This window comes from Anser cygnoides, chromosome 21 (genome assembly GCF_040182565.1).
Source record: "Anser cygnoides isolate HZ-2024a breed goose chromosome 21, Taihu_goose_T2T_genome, whole genome shotgun sequence".
NCBI classification, from domain to species: Eukaryota; Metazoa; Chordata; class Aves; order Anseriformes; family Anatidae; genus Anser; species Anser cygnoides.
Genome location: NC_089893.1, coordinates 7,885,089 through 7,902,815, shown reverse-complemented (window position 1 = coordinate 7,902,815; position 17,727 = coordinate 7,885,089). Strand labels below are relative to the sequence as shown.

Below are 17,727 nucleotides of genomic sequence, written 5' to 3'. Positions count from 1 at the left end.
GGGGCTCAGCAGCGCAGCTGCCGGGGCTGCGTGTGGATGGCGTGCAGGAGGCTGGTGTCGTCGTGATGCTCTGGCTGTTCTGCTGCTGCGTAATTCTGGGTTTCAGCAGCAGTTACACAACATGATGGAGACAAGAAACTAATCGTTAATGTATTTGCGAGACTCTAACCCAGCAAACGCTTTGCTGAATGCATGTGTGTAACACGATGCTCATAAATCATGCTGCGTGAGAGTCCCAGTGACACTTACATTAGAGTGGCTTTATTGAAATAATGTTCAATTTTCCCCTTGAAGTATTGTCTGTGGAATTTAACCTGTCTGGGGCTGCTGGGATCAGTCATGTCTTGCCTGACATGCAGACAGGTATATGAATTTCTGGCAGGCGGTTTTTCCAGTGCTGCTTTGAAAATAGATAGGAAAAACTGCAGTTGGGGGGGGGGGATGTAGTAAAAACTAAGTGTGCTGATGTGTTTCGCAAAATAAATTGCTGTGTTCATAGGGCGTCCTTCAGTATCAAACAGCAGCACTGTAGCTTTACGGCTGCTCAGCAAACAAGCAAGATGTAATGTGAATATTGCTTCAGGTGAGAGCAGCTGCCTTCTAAGGCATAGAAGCACGCGGGCAACTTTAGGTGAGCCCAAAACTTTGGATATAGTGGTAATATTTCAAATCAAACTTAAAAAAACCAATTCCAGTCTGGATTTTAAACTAAAGCCTGGTAGTAGCTCTTTGTTTTACAGGACATGATGAGGTACAGGTAGGGTGTTGTAACTCTGCTCTTGGGCTAGCTATCTGTGCTGGGTGCTTGTCTGAGAAACACCTGGCATATAAATCCATGGAAACGTGGTGACCGTAACTGGTTCTGTCCTTCTTCCAGCTAAGCCTGCTTCCTAAGTGCTCCTAGGCAAATCCACGCTGGTACCTGGAAAGGTGAATTAGATGCTTAGGCTGGGCTGTGCAACGTACCTGGAGCAAGGAGGGTGCTGGGCATGTTAGCTTCAGAGGCAGCACAGCTGATGAGAAGCGCTCTCTGAAGGCAGGGATTTTAACCGTAATGGACAGAATAGAGCTGGCAAAATGTCAGAAGGTAATAATTTTTTTAAGGGCGTTCTGAGGCAAACAGTCCTCCGCTGTAATGGCCAGACTTGAGGGACTGGAAAGCAGGTTTTGCAGACAAAATGGGATTTAAGGCAGTGCCGCAGGCAGAACAGGAGTTGCTTTCTTCAGGTGTTCTTCCTCAGCATGCTTAAATAGTTTTTTGCCTCCTGTGTGTGGTACGGAAAAGCAGGACAGGTGATTTTGGCCCAGGCAAGTTGGGGGACTGAGATACACCCGTCCTCTTCCAACTGCAAAATCAAAGGGAATAAAGTGAATTTCTCTGGGAAGAAAAAAAAAAAAATGGGAAACTTGACATCATAACCTGTTGTTTGTTCTGGTTTTGTTTGTTTTCTCTCCCCTTTCTTTTCTAGGTCAGCTGTGGGGAGGGAAGGAAGGGTGCTCCTCCAGGAACAACGCGGGCTGAGCAGGGTTGGCACGGGTGCTTCCCGGGGAGCCCGGCCCAGCCCTGCTGCTCTGATCTAGCGAACCTTTAGCCCTCGTTATGTCCAGCACAGCCGAGGCAGCAGGCTGGTTCATGGCTGCAGCTCTTGCTCTGGGTACCTGTGGCTTCTTATCGCATGCGCCAAGGTGTAAGAGGGTGGGTATGAACGCCACAAAAGCTTTCTCTAAATGCTTAATGCTATTACAAGACTGTCATCCTCCAAATGTTTTCAATGTGCGTGCCAGGTAGGAATACCCATGTGTGCCACGTTGTGGTGGGGATATAAGCGTGAAACAGCTAGATCAAGTAAAGAGCTGCCAGCACTGACTGGTGACGCAGCTCGAGCCAGTAGCACATTCCCAGCTGGGGAACTGGAGTCGGTTTTTTTTAGCTATTCACCAGAACTGGTCATGAAGGAAGAACAGCAGTTGCCTCTTATTCCTGTCCTAGCTTTCTTTCCCTGGTGAATTCCATCACTTCTCTTGGCTGAGGGTGATGGTTTTACTTGTGAATCTATGTGATAACTTTTTTTTTTTTAAACACTGTACTTGTAATGCATCTTTTTTGCTGGTCTGACAGCTTATGGTGTGCCGCTGCCATCAGTGCACCACCAGGTCCCTGTGTCACTTCAACAGCTCCATCACCTGGTGAGGACCATAACTGAGATAGGAGGGTGAAAAAAAATCTCAGCTTTGTTCCTTGCATTTTCTTCCTGTGGGCTAGTGGCAAATGCTGGGTATGGTACAGCTCCTTTTCATCTTCAGGGAGAGACTGTTTACAACCAGATAGAGACAAAACAAAACCTAGTTCCTGAATTTGTCAGGAAGGACCTACCTGGAGAAGCTGTGACATGGCTCAGGGAAATGGCTTTCAAGAGCTGTCTGGGTTTTAACTACAACTTGGACCCCAGAAGTGTCACCTTGTAAACTATTAGCATTTAAGAATAGAAGTTTTGTTACAATGAAACTTGTTTAGCCTGTCTTTAAATGCAAAATACTTATCTTAGATCAAATTATCTTGTTCTACATCTGGTTAGTAAAAAAGTTTCTGTGTTTAAATAAGGATTTGTTTGTTTCTATGCTCCTGTTGTGTTTTAGTTGAGCTGTTAACTAACATTGCATCTGATTTATTTGTTACAGGAATCTTTGGGAGCTGGTTACAGAAGTCTTTGGGAGATGCAAGCTGAGAAGAGTCAGCCTAATCATGCACCTACCTTGCCTTTCCAAGAGGATCTGATGAAGAAGAAAACTGAAAAAAACTGAGGTATGTATGCATGTATCTACAATTAGCTATGACTTAATATCTTAAATCCTGCAACTGGTGATTGGAGCTGCACTTTCCACCATCTGTAGTGAGGTTGTTGTCATCTGAGCAGTTGAGCTTTTGGACGAGGCTTAAATGCAATGATGGAGACTGTCCTGGCTGACAGACAGCAAAGGACATGGAAACATGGCTGTAAAGCCCATTTGTTAGCTCCCCGGGGATGATGAAGAGTGAGTGAGGGGACCACCATGCCTGTGTGTGTTTCGATGGCAAGCTTTTATTGTGTGTTAGGCTTTATTCCGTGTGCTGCCTGACTTCCCTCGGTGCTGTGATGTACCTGTTACCTACAAGGCGCTTGTAAAAGCTTCAGAATAAATGATAACTCACTAGAATGGCATAAATAACTCAGCCCAGCTCATGTCCTCGACTTTAACTCTATTCAGGTAAAACACAAGCCTATCAATCAAAAGGGACATATTACTTAAAATAAAAACATTTTGGTTGAACCTTTCTTCTCCTGGCATCAGGAATCCTGCAGAACCTCTTGCCATAGCCAAAACAAAACCAAAAAGCTAAAGAGATGAGCAATAAGAAACACCAGGCTAGAGCCTTAAAAATAAAATAATAAAAAAAAAAAATCAGGGCCCCGTCTCCTAAAGTTTTTACATTTAAAGAAAAAAAAAACTTCCCTGCAAAATGAAATTATAAAGTTAAGCATTTTTATTCAGATATACACGGTAAAAATCATACAGAACAAAGAACACCATCTGTATAATAGCTTTTTTACACACAAAAACATCATTATGCATACATAGTAAAAAAGTGAAATATCTTCTGTGTGAGCAGAAATTGAAACTTCAGCACAAAAAAATAAACATTTAAAAGAGAAGACAGCTGTAGAGCTTTTCTGGACAGGCTCAGTCCTGTCCCCCTTGCTGTATTGGCTATATAGAGCTGTAAAAGGATACTAAAATCTCTTCAAAGTGAGCCAATTTCTAAAGAAAAATTGCACTGTCCCAAACATCTAAACCAAGAGCTAATGATTAATGATACCTCATGATACTTAGTGATACCTGATTGTGTCCAGCACAGCCCTGCTGCTGTGCTGGACTCGAAACTGATTTCTGGGGAAGACTTAATGCCACTAATATTTTTGGTTCACAAGAAATTCAAGTGTTATTTATTTTTACAAAGAAACTTAAGCAAACGGGCTTGTAAGTAAAATATAAGAATCTTTCAGGTTCTTCTCTGGCCTACAGTTCCTGGCACATCACCTTGAAAAATGAAGATTGCCTCAGCACCCGGAGCAGTAACACCTTCGCAGGGCCCTGATGTTCTCGATCCTCACCCGTCGAAACAAGCAGACAGCAGTAAGAAAAACCTCCCAGAATTATGGGGAGGGAGACAGCAAATACACCGTCTTTTCGGAAGGGATTATCACGTTAAGTAAGTGTCGTACCTGCAGCTTGGCTGCGTGACCCCGCAGCTGTGGTACCAGAGAGCTCAGCCCAAACGTCTCTGGAGAAGCACCGCGGGCTGGAGCTAATGCTCAGTGCCACAGGAGCAGCAAGTATTAGCTGCAAAATTCAGCCCAGGAGCAAAACCCCATTCATTTGCCCCCACCGTAAACGCATCCTAGCAGAGAACAGCTGAACCCTTGCCTTGCCCGCAGCATTTCAGCACAGAAATGCATTGCAATGAGCTGCTCCCAGAAGCTGCGCAAGGAACATCTGCTTCCTCTGGCCTTCAGCACCTGCTGAAAGCTCGTGTCCACAATCGCTTCTTCCCAGGGCAAGACCAAGTCTCGAGGCCTGTAAACCAGATTAGAGAGAAGAGGTATCAGAAATTGGCACCCAGGACCCTTCATTCAACTCAGCTTCCTCAAATGACACAGAAGTCGGGTCTAGCATCACAAGGATTATGTCCCTAGGATGCACGCTAATAAGCGCATCTGCCCAGAAGGAGAGAAAGATTTCACTTAATATGGCAAGGGAATTCTCCTTCAGACTCTACTGACCCAATATAATAACACAGCTATGGTTTTGTGCCCCCAGACCCACAGACGGGGTAGGGAGCAGCTGCAGGAACAGGCAGCGTTATACTCAGCCCCCTGCGCTCCCACTCTGACTCCGGAGCCATCCCTTTCCGCAGCAGTCTGCAAGATGCCCTCCAGACGTCCCCTCCAACCTGTATTTCTCCATGAGCCTGCACCAGCTGCAGGATTATTCCCTGCCAAGGCACCACGCTGGAGGAAATGCTTATCGCTCACCTTGTGCTGGCTGATGCAGCGCCAGCCCGGGGAGATTCGGCTTTGCTCTGTTCTCGTGCCAGGCTGCGCTGCGTAAACCACCGGCCCAAATCCGCCCAACACAGCCGCTGTCCGAGCCGCCCAGCGACAAAAAAGCCTGAATTACAATGCCTCTTTTTAACCAGATTGGCTCTGCTGCTGCTTGCAGGACTGCTCGCTGTTCACAGACCCGGCCTGGGGGCACCGAGCACGGCTCCACAGAAGAAGCCGGCCCACAGGCCCACCTCGGTCCGTAGGCCCCAGTCCCTGCCTCTGTCTGCTCAGAAAAACCTTTACACCCCTTTCTCCCTGCAGGCCCTTGCTCCAAAGCTAATAAATAAATAAACAAATCCACCCTGGCACCATCTCATAGATCAAAACTGGGTTTTGGGCTTCCCCGGCTAGCCAGACCCCTTTGGGGAATCCTCCTCCGCAGGAGGGGGCTGGGTAGTGGCTCGGATGCAACCCTAACACCAAGCTGAGCTACACCGTCCACACCGGCCAGTATGAGCAGAGCAACCAGGCACCCCCTCAACCTTTTAACGTTAGAGCCATAATGTACAAGGGAGGGAATTTCAAAACAATTTAAGCTCGCACTTGTTTCTCCCCGTACAAGGGGAACTGTGTTGCCAGCCCGCCCATGAGCAAATACCTACCGAAGGGCACCCAGGCTCCTTCCTGCCATCACCTCCCCAAAAATTCCTCAAGTGAGAGGGGAGAGCAGGTGAAGAGGCCCTGCTAAAGGCAGGGCTTGCTATCGCGTGGCAGCGCCATACCAGGCACTGCCAAGCACAGGCTGGCTCGCACGGACACCAGCCCAGCAGGCAGCGGCGCTTAGCTGGCGCGACCTTGGGCTCAGCGATTTGTGCCAAGGGTCTCAAGGCCACAGCACCAGAGATGCCTCTCAGCTCTACAACCACGTGCAGATCCCTGCAATCACCACGGCTGACAGGTGAAGTAAAATACCTTTTCGTTTTGCGATTAGCTTCATTTCTTGCAGGAAACGTGCCCTCTTCTTCCTCGGATAGAAGAAAACCCGGAGCTCCTGGCAAAGCCCATGGCGTGCTGCAGTCTTGGAAGCAAGCAGGCTGTGCACCAGGGGCAGCCTTGGCGGTACAGGCAGAAATTGCATCCTTCTGCTCCCCCGGAGCACAGCCCACGTGAGCGGCGGTTTCAAAGCAGAGCAAAGCCTCCGCTTATCGGTACGCAGGCGGGCAGGGAAAAGCCGCAATTGTGCGGGCAGGGGCTCGGAGGAGGCCTTGGCCATGCAAGGCTTTTGCACATCTGTGCTGTCCCCAGATGGAGGACACAAGTGCTCCCTGCTGCGTAACACTCACAAGAGGACGGTGAGGAGGCTGAAGGGCTGAGGGCGCCTTCCTGGGGAATCCTCGCTCCTGCATGAAAGCAGGGCACGGTGAGAAAAGTAGGGTATGGTGAGAAAAGCAGGGCACAGTGAGATCCCAGGGCTGGGCTGCCTGCGGGGTGGCCAGGAGCCCACGCACAGGAGGGAGGATTTGGACCGGCTTCTGTTGCCGTGGAGACAACGGGGACTTGGAGGATGCTACGGAGAAAATTCACAGGTAAAACCGGCTGCCCCTGCCCCTTCTGGTCTCAGACCAAGAACAAAAGGACCATCTGGGGAAGGCTAAGGCACGGCAAACACATAGGCTAAGTCATGTACTTTTCCACAACACTCGCAGCCCCACAAAGCCGAGGGAGGACAGGGAAGCACAAGAGTGTGGAAAACAGGAACATCCCCAAGCTGTTCCTGGTACAGCTAGCAATTTTGGAAGAGGATATTAAGCTTCCTGGACCGTGTTCAGTTATCTCCTCAGCTCTTAACTCTGCTGCTGCAGAGTCTTTACCCCCTCCCACTGCCACATCACAGCAACCATTTTGAAGATGGGACCGCTCACCTTAGGCCCCAGCCTTTCCCATCACCCTGAGTCCCAACGCAGCTGGGCACTGGGTTTACTTGGCATGCTGCTGGCAACAGGCAAGGCAGCCTCTCGGAGAACCTCCCAGATGCCATCCAGAGGCTGGTTGATGCTATTTAATGAGCGCCTCATTCAGTCCCCAGCCTGCTCCCAGCTTGCTCTCGGGAAGAAGAGCTGCTCGAAACAAAACAGTCGGATTTAAATTGTCCTGGCAGACCGCACAGATAGCCCACAGGCCAGAGGTTAAGTACTCCTGCAGCAAAGCACAGGCCCCCCACGGGTCACTGGTAAATACAGCAAAACTCTTTGTTGTTTTTAACCTGCTCCTTCCTGCAGGATCGAATCACAGGTACGTACAGTAATGCCTCGTCTCCGCTGTTTGCTGCACTCGGCAGAGCCTCCCCACCACATCTGCAGCGATGCTGCTGGTTGGTGCCTGCTCCACAGCTGGGATCACCGGGGGAGCTCGAGCGGAGACATCCCAGGCACTGCACGGGTTAAGGATGCCCTAACTTCACGCGCTGGAGAAACGGCTTTCAAGCCTGCTGCCTTACAGCTCCCCTGGGCTTCCAGCCCGTGCTGTTGCCAAGGCTCGCAGCCAGGTGATTTGCACGTGGTCCCACAGGGGCTTGAGGCTCGAGAGCACGGGCGGCTTTTTGCGGCGGCTGAGAAATCGCTGCAGAGCCAGCGTGACGCGGACAGAGCGGGGCAGGAGGCTGCGGGGTCAGGATTACCGCTCCGCCTGGTTGCCGTCCTGCATACAGCTCCGAAATCGATGCTCATCTCCAGCAGCCAACCATTTCTCAAAAGCTTAACTATTTTCACACTTTCCAAAATACCTAACTTCAGCATTAAGCTCCATTTGCCCTCAATTTCTCTGTCTCACTCTTTATTACTCTGCTTGCCAGCTACGTGTTATTATGTCCTATAAAAATGGGCTTTCTCCCAGCTCATCTGCTTTCAATGTTTGACCCTGGCCGTGCACATATAAAAGCCTCTGCCATCTCAGTAGAGTACTGATGCCAAATAATGAGTTACGACTGCTCTGGAGAAGCCCAGACACAAAGAGTTCCCTGCCTGCTGACACCAACTTTAAGCACCGCGCTAACCTTGAGATCTACAGCTTGCTCCCAGGAACAGCGATGCTCAGTGCTAAACCATCACAGCTGTAAAGAGAGGATGCGGAGGCTTTATGTGCTCCAGGTTAATGCTTCTTTTTGATGGAGCAGCACAGGGGAAGGCACCACATCACCATGTACCTTGCACATCTCTCCTCAAAAACACCTTCAATCTCTTCGGCTGACCGGGGCTGAAGAATGGAAAACATGCTCCGTGAGATCTCGGTAAGGATTGCTTTCCACATTAAAAACAAGCGAGGCTGGTAAAATCAATCCGCCCACATTACATCCACCTACCATCGTGCACAGAGTGGTTCCCGTGTACATTACCCCGCTGCACACCCTCAGAAAAGCAATTATTAATGAACAGATTTACAATAAGGAGACAAACTGATCCAGTGCTTCTTCCTCTGCTCCGTGTTCCCAGTTCCCAAAGACACAACCCTGTACAGCAAAAACCCTTTTTACTTAACCACGTCATTGCCAGCAAAACACAAACACAAGGTGCTCCAAGCAAGACAGCCAAGGCAAATTGCACTGGTCAATTCTCCCAGAAACACGCACCGTCGGGGGGGCGGCAAGCATGCTTCAACATCAGGAATCATCTCTGTGCCCCATAAAGGTCTGGGGTTTGAAAGGCTGTGGGCACCCGTGGGAATCTGCTACCCATTTCACCCAGCTACCTACACCTGCTTACTCCATTCACCACCCATCGGTGTGTCCAGGTCTGCCACTTGTGTTAGGGAGAAGCAGAATAAATTCGAGAGGATTCGGTTCCACCTTAATCCTTCACTCTGCCAACGCACTCGGAAAGGGAGGACCACATAGCTCCTCTTAAAAGGTTTTCAAATCACAGCTTTCATCTGACATGCAACTTTCTGAAGCACTCCGCTAGGCTGTCTTTTATCAATAAACTGTTCCACTGTACTCTGGAGCATGTAATTTTAAGTGTCTTACCGTGATGAAAGTTTTGACACTTCCCAAATGAAGGCCAGTATCTGCCCTTCATTTGCATGGCTGATACCAGTACCAACTGGGAGATGTTTTAGCACCGATCTTCTTAGCGCTTCTTTAGCACTGATCTAGCGAGCATTTTTAAACATTTTACTTTTCAGAAGCTGCAGTCAAAATCCATCATAAAGAATCGATCCTGAGCACTCAGCAGTGTGCACCAAAGCATGGAACTAATAGACTTTGATTCAGGCCTGATGTATTTATTTTGTAGGTCTAATAGAATTTATTGAAGGAAAAATATAATGCCCAAATTCAATTCTGGAATTCAATCCACAGCCTCTACAGTTTGTTTCTTTTTCAGGTCATCCCACCTGCGGGTGCAGCCCAAGAAACAGCTTTGGATTTGAGATTTGCTCCAGCATCATTTAAATGAAATTTACAGTTAAAAATCAAAACTCTTTCCCAAGTAGTTGTGACAAGCCAACAGACGGCATTTTCTAGGACAGCATCTGTTCTTTCCTGCAGTCTGAATAATTTAGCCAGAACATGGAGGTTCCAGTGGAACCGAGGAGCCCACGTTTAAGGAGAAACAGGACACAATCGTTTCCTATTCAAAGCTGTTAAACCTTCACGTTTCTTCCTACCTCCGCTTCCCCTCTTCATTCAGACCTACTGGGAACTGCTCAGGTCAATGCAAAGGAAGATCAAATCTGTCTCTTGGCTTCCAAAACCAGTGCTCAAATGGCAATGACTCTTCGGACATTTCAGTGAGACGCAAGAGAGGAGAAATTTGTGCTCGAGGTCACACTTCAAAAAGGGAAAATAGAAGAGAAATGACAGACACAGGCAGGGACAGCTGTGAGCTTTACAGGCTGTTAGTTTTAGGTGTTCTAGAATAAAAAGTTGAGCCAAACACCCAAGTTCCCTTCCTAAAACAGACATTAAAAATGATACAGTAAGTGCTAATTACAGTCAGCAAATTATAGCCATCGGCTCTTACATCTTCAAAGTAGTTCAGATCTGGCCATCAACAACAGGAAGAGTTCAATGAAATTGTGTCACCATTTGAGACCTGGCTCCTTGAATTCCCTCTTAACCCATGAATTCAAAGATCTCCTGCGGCACCCCTACTTCCAACTTGGAGCTGTTCCTACAGCCAGCCAGGATGGGCAGGGGGATTGCTGAGGAGCAACAACAGCTTGTTCTCGCAGAGAGCTTTGGCTCTGATCTCCCTGAGAAGCCGTGCCAGTGGCTGCCTTCATCCAGGGAGCAGTTCTGGCATTTTATCACCACTTCACAACATCTCCTGCAAATAGCCAGATTACAAACAGCAGCCACAGCTCTAACTGACCTGCGCTCCGGTGTCTTAACAGCTGCAGCGTGGGGCTATAACGCTATTCACGAGTCCTGCGCAGTGGTTTAGTTTCATGCCTCCTTCCCTCCAAAGAGCTCAGCAGGATCTGAAGTACCACAAAAGACTCTGGGCAGGGCAGAACAGACAATCTCAGTATCAGTACATCCTTCAAAGATGGGAGGTGAAGGAGAGGTGGGAAAAGAGGTGGGGAAAGGTCCCCACAGGTTTGGCAAGGGCACGGTGGGAGGAGAGGGAAACTAAGCGAGTCCGTGAATAAAGAAAAGAAACCATCTGGAAGTTAAAGTGTTTATTGATGTGTTTAAACTTTGTACATTCCCCACAGACCACACTAAGGAGTTTGCAGGTAAATCTGTGCATAGTGGGAAGAGACATGGAAGGGAAAAGAAAGTAAAGTCACAGGAAAAATAGAAAAAATACACCACAGGTTACCAGAACCTCCAGATTTAAAAAAGCCGTGAGCATTAACACCAACTATACAAGCATTACAAAGACATGATGGTGAGCGGAACGATACCCTTTTTGTTCTTCTCAGGGCCTATGCATCCAATTTCCCTTAAAGCAGGCAGTATCCCTTTCTCAACTTATCCCTCTTCTCTCCCCTGTTAAAGTGAACTCCACGCTCATCAGCTCCCAAGGTGCTGATTATTGCAGTGATTTGTCATTTCTGGGCTAAGACCTAAAGCCGTGCCTATGGCCCAACATCACTGGAAGAGATGCAAAGGCTCAAAACATTGCGTCTCTTTAACTACTTACCATGTTGGTGAGGCAGGAGAGCTGGGGAAAATTAGAAAGTAGTAGCAAGAGGGGGCTGTTAATGCCAGGTGAGTACTGAAGGAAACTGGTTCAAGAACGGAGGATTTAAATTCAATACCAGGAACTTCCAACTCTAGAGCAGAACTGAATCTGAAAGGGGAATGTGCAGACCCCAGTATGCACAAACCATGTTCTAACATTCCACTAGAATAACTATAAACAGAGATGCTAGAAGCCTTTTAACTCCTTGCCTCCAGGGAGTCTTGATTCCTAGAGCCCTAACTGCTAAGCAGCAGGGTGCACACCACTGGCGTATGAGGATGGGTTTTTCTTTTTTTTTTCTTTTTTTTTTTCTCATTATAAGGATTTTTGTTAGTTACCATTCCAAATTGCTTCCTTGCTTATGCTGTCATAGTTCCTATCCCTAAATTAATCTCTTTGCAACTCCCAGCAAAATTCACTTAAAAAAAAAAAAAAGAAAAAAGAATACTGCTTTATATATAAAAGCCAGAATGACTGAAGAGCCACAACTGTCTCCTTTTTACAAGGTGGGCTGGTACAAATGACCTTCAATATACAGGTGGTCTATCAGAAATAAAAATCAACATTTCCCATTTTATATATATAGAGCTTGTATCAGACAACAGTACAACGGAACTGGTATTTTTCAGATTATTTAAAAAAAAGAAAACTACATCTCAGTCAAATATCTGCAATAGATCCATTTTTCCCATTTAAGGAGATTTATATATCATATTGTTATATTATCATTTCTTCACCCATTTAAAAGAATGGAAATTGCAACTCTACAGTAGTAATTATAGTCTTAATGATCCAGGAGTTCTGAATGTAAGATGAAGTCCTCTTGAAGCAACTGTTGGTCAGTAGTTGATCCAAAACGCTGGACCACTTTGGCCCTCCGCCCTGTTCCTCTTCTGGTCAGGGCTGTTGTATCTTCATCTCTTTTATATCTGCATCTGCTCCAGGTATTTGTAAGTGGGATTCTCGTAGCCATGGTTTTGCATCTTGCTCAGATGCCGCTCTTCTGGGGTAAGCATTGGGTCAACCTTTAGAAAGACCAGATGGTTACTGCTCAAAGGAGGGACTCGCAGGCCTCATTTCATATTAAGGAGTGCTAATCGACAAATGCTGGATAAATACCGTGCCGAGTGGTAAACAGAAAAAAAGGTAAACCACAAAAATAACGTGCTTAACAGAATCCCTTGGTCAGGTGTTAACTCCTACTGCCTGCATTTGCTCCTTTGGAGATGTTCTCCCCAGATCTCTAATAAGTTAGTTAACATTACAAATTTGGGACCCATTTCTCTCATTAGAGAGGTCATTATAATTTCCCTCATCACTTGATCAAAGGGGAAGAACACCTTGCTTCAGACTCCATTAAGTTGCCATTAGCGGTGTGCATATTGGGAGTTGAAGGATTAAGAAAAAACTGCTTCTCAGTGTTCAGCTTATCACGCTCTTAATAGTTGCTGTATTAGTTGGGAGGACAAATTACTGTAGACTGACTGACTGACTCCCCTGCTAAAGATATCGCCTGAAAAGCTCATTTACTGTTAAATCCTATCCCCAGCCAGACAGGGAAGCCTAATTGAATTCCTTGTGATAAGCAAATACAACTGTGAAGTGACAGGTCCCAGCATGGCACGCTGACAAGCGGTACCTGCATGCTAATAAATAAGCGATGAAGATGTCAGCCTCAACAGAGTTAAGTCCCATCTAGCTAGGAGCGGAGCAGTTGATGTCTTGGCAGCTACTGCCATCTTCGCCCCCTACACACAACATGTGATTCAGCGCTGACTATTTTCATACTCGGTGATGGAGCAGGAGTGGTTTCTCACCTCCACAATTCCATGGCTGATGGTCCCATACTGCCTCTTCCTCAGCATCACCAAGCTGATGACTATAACAGTAGCTATGGCAACAGCAATCACCAACAGCCCAATAAGGGCACTGCTGCTGAAACTGAAGTCATCACGAAGCGAGTTGTCATTATCCTGGAAGGAAGAAAACAATGGAGCAGGTAGAGGAGGAGTGATGTGGGAGTTGCCCTGCTAAATGCAGGCCTGAAAGGAGGCCACCAATAAGGTCTTCAGCCATCTGTGGTATCGCGGCGCGACCGATTATACTTGGCGGTATAAATATTTCATCCCTTTCTGTCAAAAGGGCAATGAACACAAAATCGTTTCCCCATTTAGGCATTTCTGGACAAGCACTGACTCACACTGCTTTCATACCCCACAAAGCACTTTTGCAACAAAAGAGTCAAGTTAGCATCTAATGTTTTTACTGTTATCTTTATGCAGAAATGCCATCCTGCATTATGCTCTGCGTGACTTGCCATAGCAGAGTCAACACATTGAACCCCCGGAATTCAGCATTATGCAAGAACCAAAATCCAGTTTCAGGAAGTCACTGATCACCAGACACAGTAGCCATATACATACCGGCTCGTCCACCAGCCCACCAACACGCTCTGCATTGAAAATCATTTCCTTCACATCAAGGGTTTCATCAATTACCTGAAAACGGTCACAAAAAGCATTTTATGAAAGGAGCTGTAAGAAACAGGTGGGAGAAGGAGTATGAAACCAGACAAGAGACCTTTAATGAATACAAGCAAGAGCTCAGAACCACCTACCATTTTTCCCCTGCTCTCCAAAGCGTGGGATCTTCTCCAACTTTTAGAGCCAACTGAGCTACTGACTGCAACCATTTGGAAGCCTAGACTACCTCACACTAAAGACACAAATTAAAAACCTAGGTCCCTGCCTTGGACACAGCATTTCTGTCATGTAAGATCTAACTTACGGCTATAGAACGATTGTGAAAGTAGGCTCTGAGAAGTCAATTTTATATTTTTTTTTTAAGCCACGTAACTGGGGCAAGACAGCTGCCACTATGACCTAGTGAATTTTTTACACTGCATATAAAGCTAATGCCTACTGGGTCACGTACCTTTACAAGAAGATGAGATGTACCTTGCTAGGAAAAAATACGTGGGAAGGCAGGTGGAATGCACCAGCATTCAGTGTACTCAGACAGAAAGCTACCTAGCTAAAATAAAGGTGTATCAAAGGGTCTCTGCTTGGGAAAGCAATTACTAAATCAGACACTTCTCCAGCTCAGACTGCCAAAGATCCAGATCTCTCTCCTTCCCTCACCCTCCCACCCTTCTGATGCTAATCAGTATTAAGAGCCTACAATAGTCAGAAAACTGACTCCCCCACACCATATGGATAATGAACACACTGACATTCTGCTAGCAGGAAGGAGACATGGAAATAAGCCACTGCTATTAATTAGTGTCCACGGCAGGCTTTGCTTTACAAAATAAAGGTGGAGGGCTCACCACATTTTCATCCACTTTGTTCTTGCTGTTAATCACTTTTTCTTCAGCGCCAATCAGCCCGTCCAACTCCGTCATGCCAGAACCTGCACCAAAAGAGCAAGGCAGGGACCGTTAGTCAGCCCTTAGTGACATTTCGGAAGGATTACCTACTCTTTGTAGAGCTGCCATGGCTAGTGCGTTTAACTGCATGGACCGCTGATTATTAAGCTGTCTTCATGCTGTTGTGTCAGAAGGGGAGCTCATAAGCTATGCTACAGTGACAAGTGATTGGGGAGGTTCTGTTAATGAAGGGAAATGAGGTGGCAATGAGAGAAGCAGACAGGACTCACCAAAACAGGCTGAAGTGTAAATCCAGAAATACCATACTGTTAAGTACTGCTGTTAGAATGCCCAAGGCGACATGTAACACAAATTGTGAGCGTGCAATTCCTTTCTGCGAGTGTCAGCCAGGGTCACCACCACCCCCGCGTGACCCCACGATGGAAGGGCACATCTCCCCTCTGCTGACAACCAGCACACAGGGAAGACTTTTCAACCGCACGGTCAGCATCACCCATTCTTCTGAAATCAAGTACATCAGCAAGCGCCTCGGGAATGAGAATTTCAAGGTCAACCAGCACAGCTCTGTAATGAGCTTCTGTCCCGTAGCTGGCACAAGCCCAGAAACAATAAATCCCAAGGCAAAGGAGGAGCAAAGTACTACACTAGCCTTTGTACCAGAACATCACTCACCCACTTCTAGGCTAAAACTACTACAAGCTGAAGAGAAGAATATCAATTAACAGAAGGCAGCTGCTCTGCATAAACTGTTTTGATCTCAAGCATTTATAGAAAGATCAGATCAATAACAGTCTGATGCAATATACTCTGGCCTAACGTAACAAGTTAGGAGACTGCAAGTTTTCCATTATTAGTATGGACAACGTAATGTCCTTCACAACATCTATGCCTCCCTAAAGCTAAAGCAGGAGGACAGTGAAACGTCAGCCCTGCACAACTGAATTCTTCCAATGAGGAGCATGAAGCGGGGGAAATACCACTACAGCACTTAACACTGTGACTGCATACACCTCTCCACAAACTGCTGAGCTTGCAGGTTGCCTAAGACATTATGTCAACCCGTGCTGAAATTGGCACATGTTCCTTAATGAGATGCAAAGGAAAGGATAGTTGGCTCCATGGCAAGTTTTTACTGTGACAAGCTTCTTACTGCGCAAAAATGCCAAGGAAACTAATGTTTCTCTCCAACTCCTCCCAAAAGAAGCATCTAGGGTTTTACTGCATCCCTTTTTCCTCTACAGTTCTTTGGAGACAGTAATCAGATTCCAAGCATGGCCAAGACTGCCCGCCTGACTCCCCACGGCTGTTGAAGCAGGTAATGTTGTTATGAAAGTCAATGATTTGGATTTTCTGGACAGACCAGAAATAGCTTTTAAGAGAACTACTACGCCAGCTTTTGGCCTATGGCTGCTTTATTCAATTCTCAAGAGCCAACATAACAGTCTCCAGGGCTGGGAGTTCAGTTGCTGCACTGAGCTTTGCTATTTGTCACAGCGCGCTGTACCAAATAACAGACCCAGTTCTATGTAGCTCTAAGGCACAGTTTAGATTATACACTTCCCAGGGAAAAAAAAAAAAAAAGGAAAAAAAAAAACAAACTGCACACACATACACAAAACAGAACTCCCTAGCAGCCCTTGTGAAATTCAATGAAAAGAGGAAGAAGGAAACACAGGATATAATCTTAGTCCCCAAGTCATCAGAAACTCTTTTATTTACCCAAATGGGGAGAGGACCAGCTTATGCTTATCATCTTTATGTCAACACAGCAGTCATCAACCAAGAATCAAAGTAAAGGCTGTCACAATTCTTTCCAGAGCAGTCAGTACACTGACTTAGCTGTGAATTGCTCCACAAGAGGGATGAAGGTGACCTTTGTAAAGAGCTACTGGTAATGAAAACAGTTCAGCTGCCTGGCCTTCACCACATTACAAAGTTATTCGTGCTCATATTAAATGGTTATTAGCAAAATCCTTTACTCTGCTTTGAAATTCTGCGCGACGTTATTTGGAACCAAAGACAGATGAAAGAAAACGACTGGTTTACTCCCCACGCTCACCTCACGTGCCACTGTTCTGCGAAAGCATTCTGACAATCAGCCTTCCATTTCTGCTCTGGGAACTAAACCTGTTAGCAGATCAGCTGGGGCTGATCCTTACCTGAGGCTGTATCTCTGACAAAGGATTTACCACCAATACCTCTATGTCCATTTTAAGGCCCAGTCAGCCCCTTTTTAGCCAGGTGCTCTGTTACTGCAGGTATCAATAATGAGCTAAAGGAGAAACGTATAATCACACAGGACTTGGCTCGTATGGAGAGATGCTACTTCTGAAAAGGGGATGCTGAGAAGACAAACACAGAGGAATCTCCTACTTTACCCGTCCCAGAGCAGCTGTACTCCCTAATACCTATGAGGACATGTAGCTGGGAAACACACCCCATGTCTTGGGGGGGGCACTCTCATTCCTAGTTCAGTGCTGTTGTCAGGTGGCAAGTACAGATTCCACAGCATGCAGAATAGCCTCTGGACTATTTACCACCAGCAATGCAAGGTTTATTTTGAGAATTGTTGACCACGAGTACAAATAAAGAGACGTAAAATACGGCATGGCTTCAGACAAACTGCTCAGCCCACATTTCTTGTGGGCAAAAAACTAATTATGTATTCTGAGGCACCTTGCTAGCCCATCAGAGAGGAACACACAGAATCAATTGGATATTCAAAACTAGCTTCTTTCTTTATCACTAGGCCTAAACAAATAAAATAGAAAGTTACTGATCTAAATGAGGGCAGGGAAATGAAAATAGAGGTGAGTATGAAACTAAAATGAAGCTATCAAGCACACAGAGAAGGTAGGAGAGTGATAGAAAGCACTGTGAGGGAGCAGCTTAGAACCAACCTTTTTTCATTGGATGGTACAAATCCGGCTGAGGATCTAGCAGGAGGGAAAACAAAAACAAAAATAGCAGAGAAAGGAGATTAAGAGAGAAAGGAAAAAAGGCTTGCGCATGATTTCTGACTCAGTCCCTGGGAAAGCTTTTAGTCCACAGCTTTCTTTAAGCTCAGGAC

The 17,727-nt window shown here is 46.4% G+C and overlaps 1 protein-coding gene across 5 annotated transcripts in view; it reads right to left on the bottom strand.

Moving 5' to 3' along the window:
* Positions 1-10,745: 10,745 nt before the first annotated feature.
* Positions 10,746-17,727, bottom strand: part of APLP2 (amyloid beta precursor like protein 2) — a 48,047-nt gene continuing 41,065 nt past the window's right edge. For 2 of the 5 annotated variants that reach the window (XM_048063269.2, XM_048063268.2), the window contains 5 exons: positions 17,558-17,593; positions 14,598-14,680; positions 13,693-13,767; positions 13,087-13,242; positions 10,746-12,294 (listed from right to left, as the gene is read on the bottom strand). In XM_048063269.2, coding sequence (XP_047919226.1) covers positions 12,193-12,294; positions 13,087-13,242; positions 13,693-13,767; positions 14,598-14,680; positions 17,558-17,593 — 452 coding nt within the window. In that variant the 3' untranslated portion in view covers positions 10,746-12,192. The remainder of the gene's footprint in view (positions 12,295-13,086; positions 13,243-13,692; positions 13,768-14,597; positions 14,681-17,557; positions 17,594-17,727) is intronic. The other 3 variants (XM_013188535.3, XM_048063267.2, XM_013188540.3) reach the window with 3 other exon arrangements.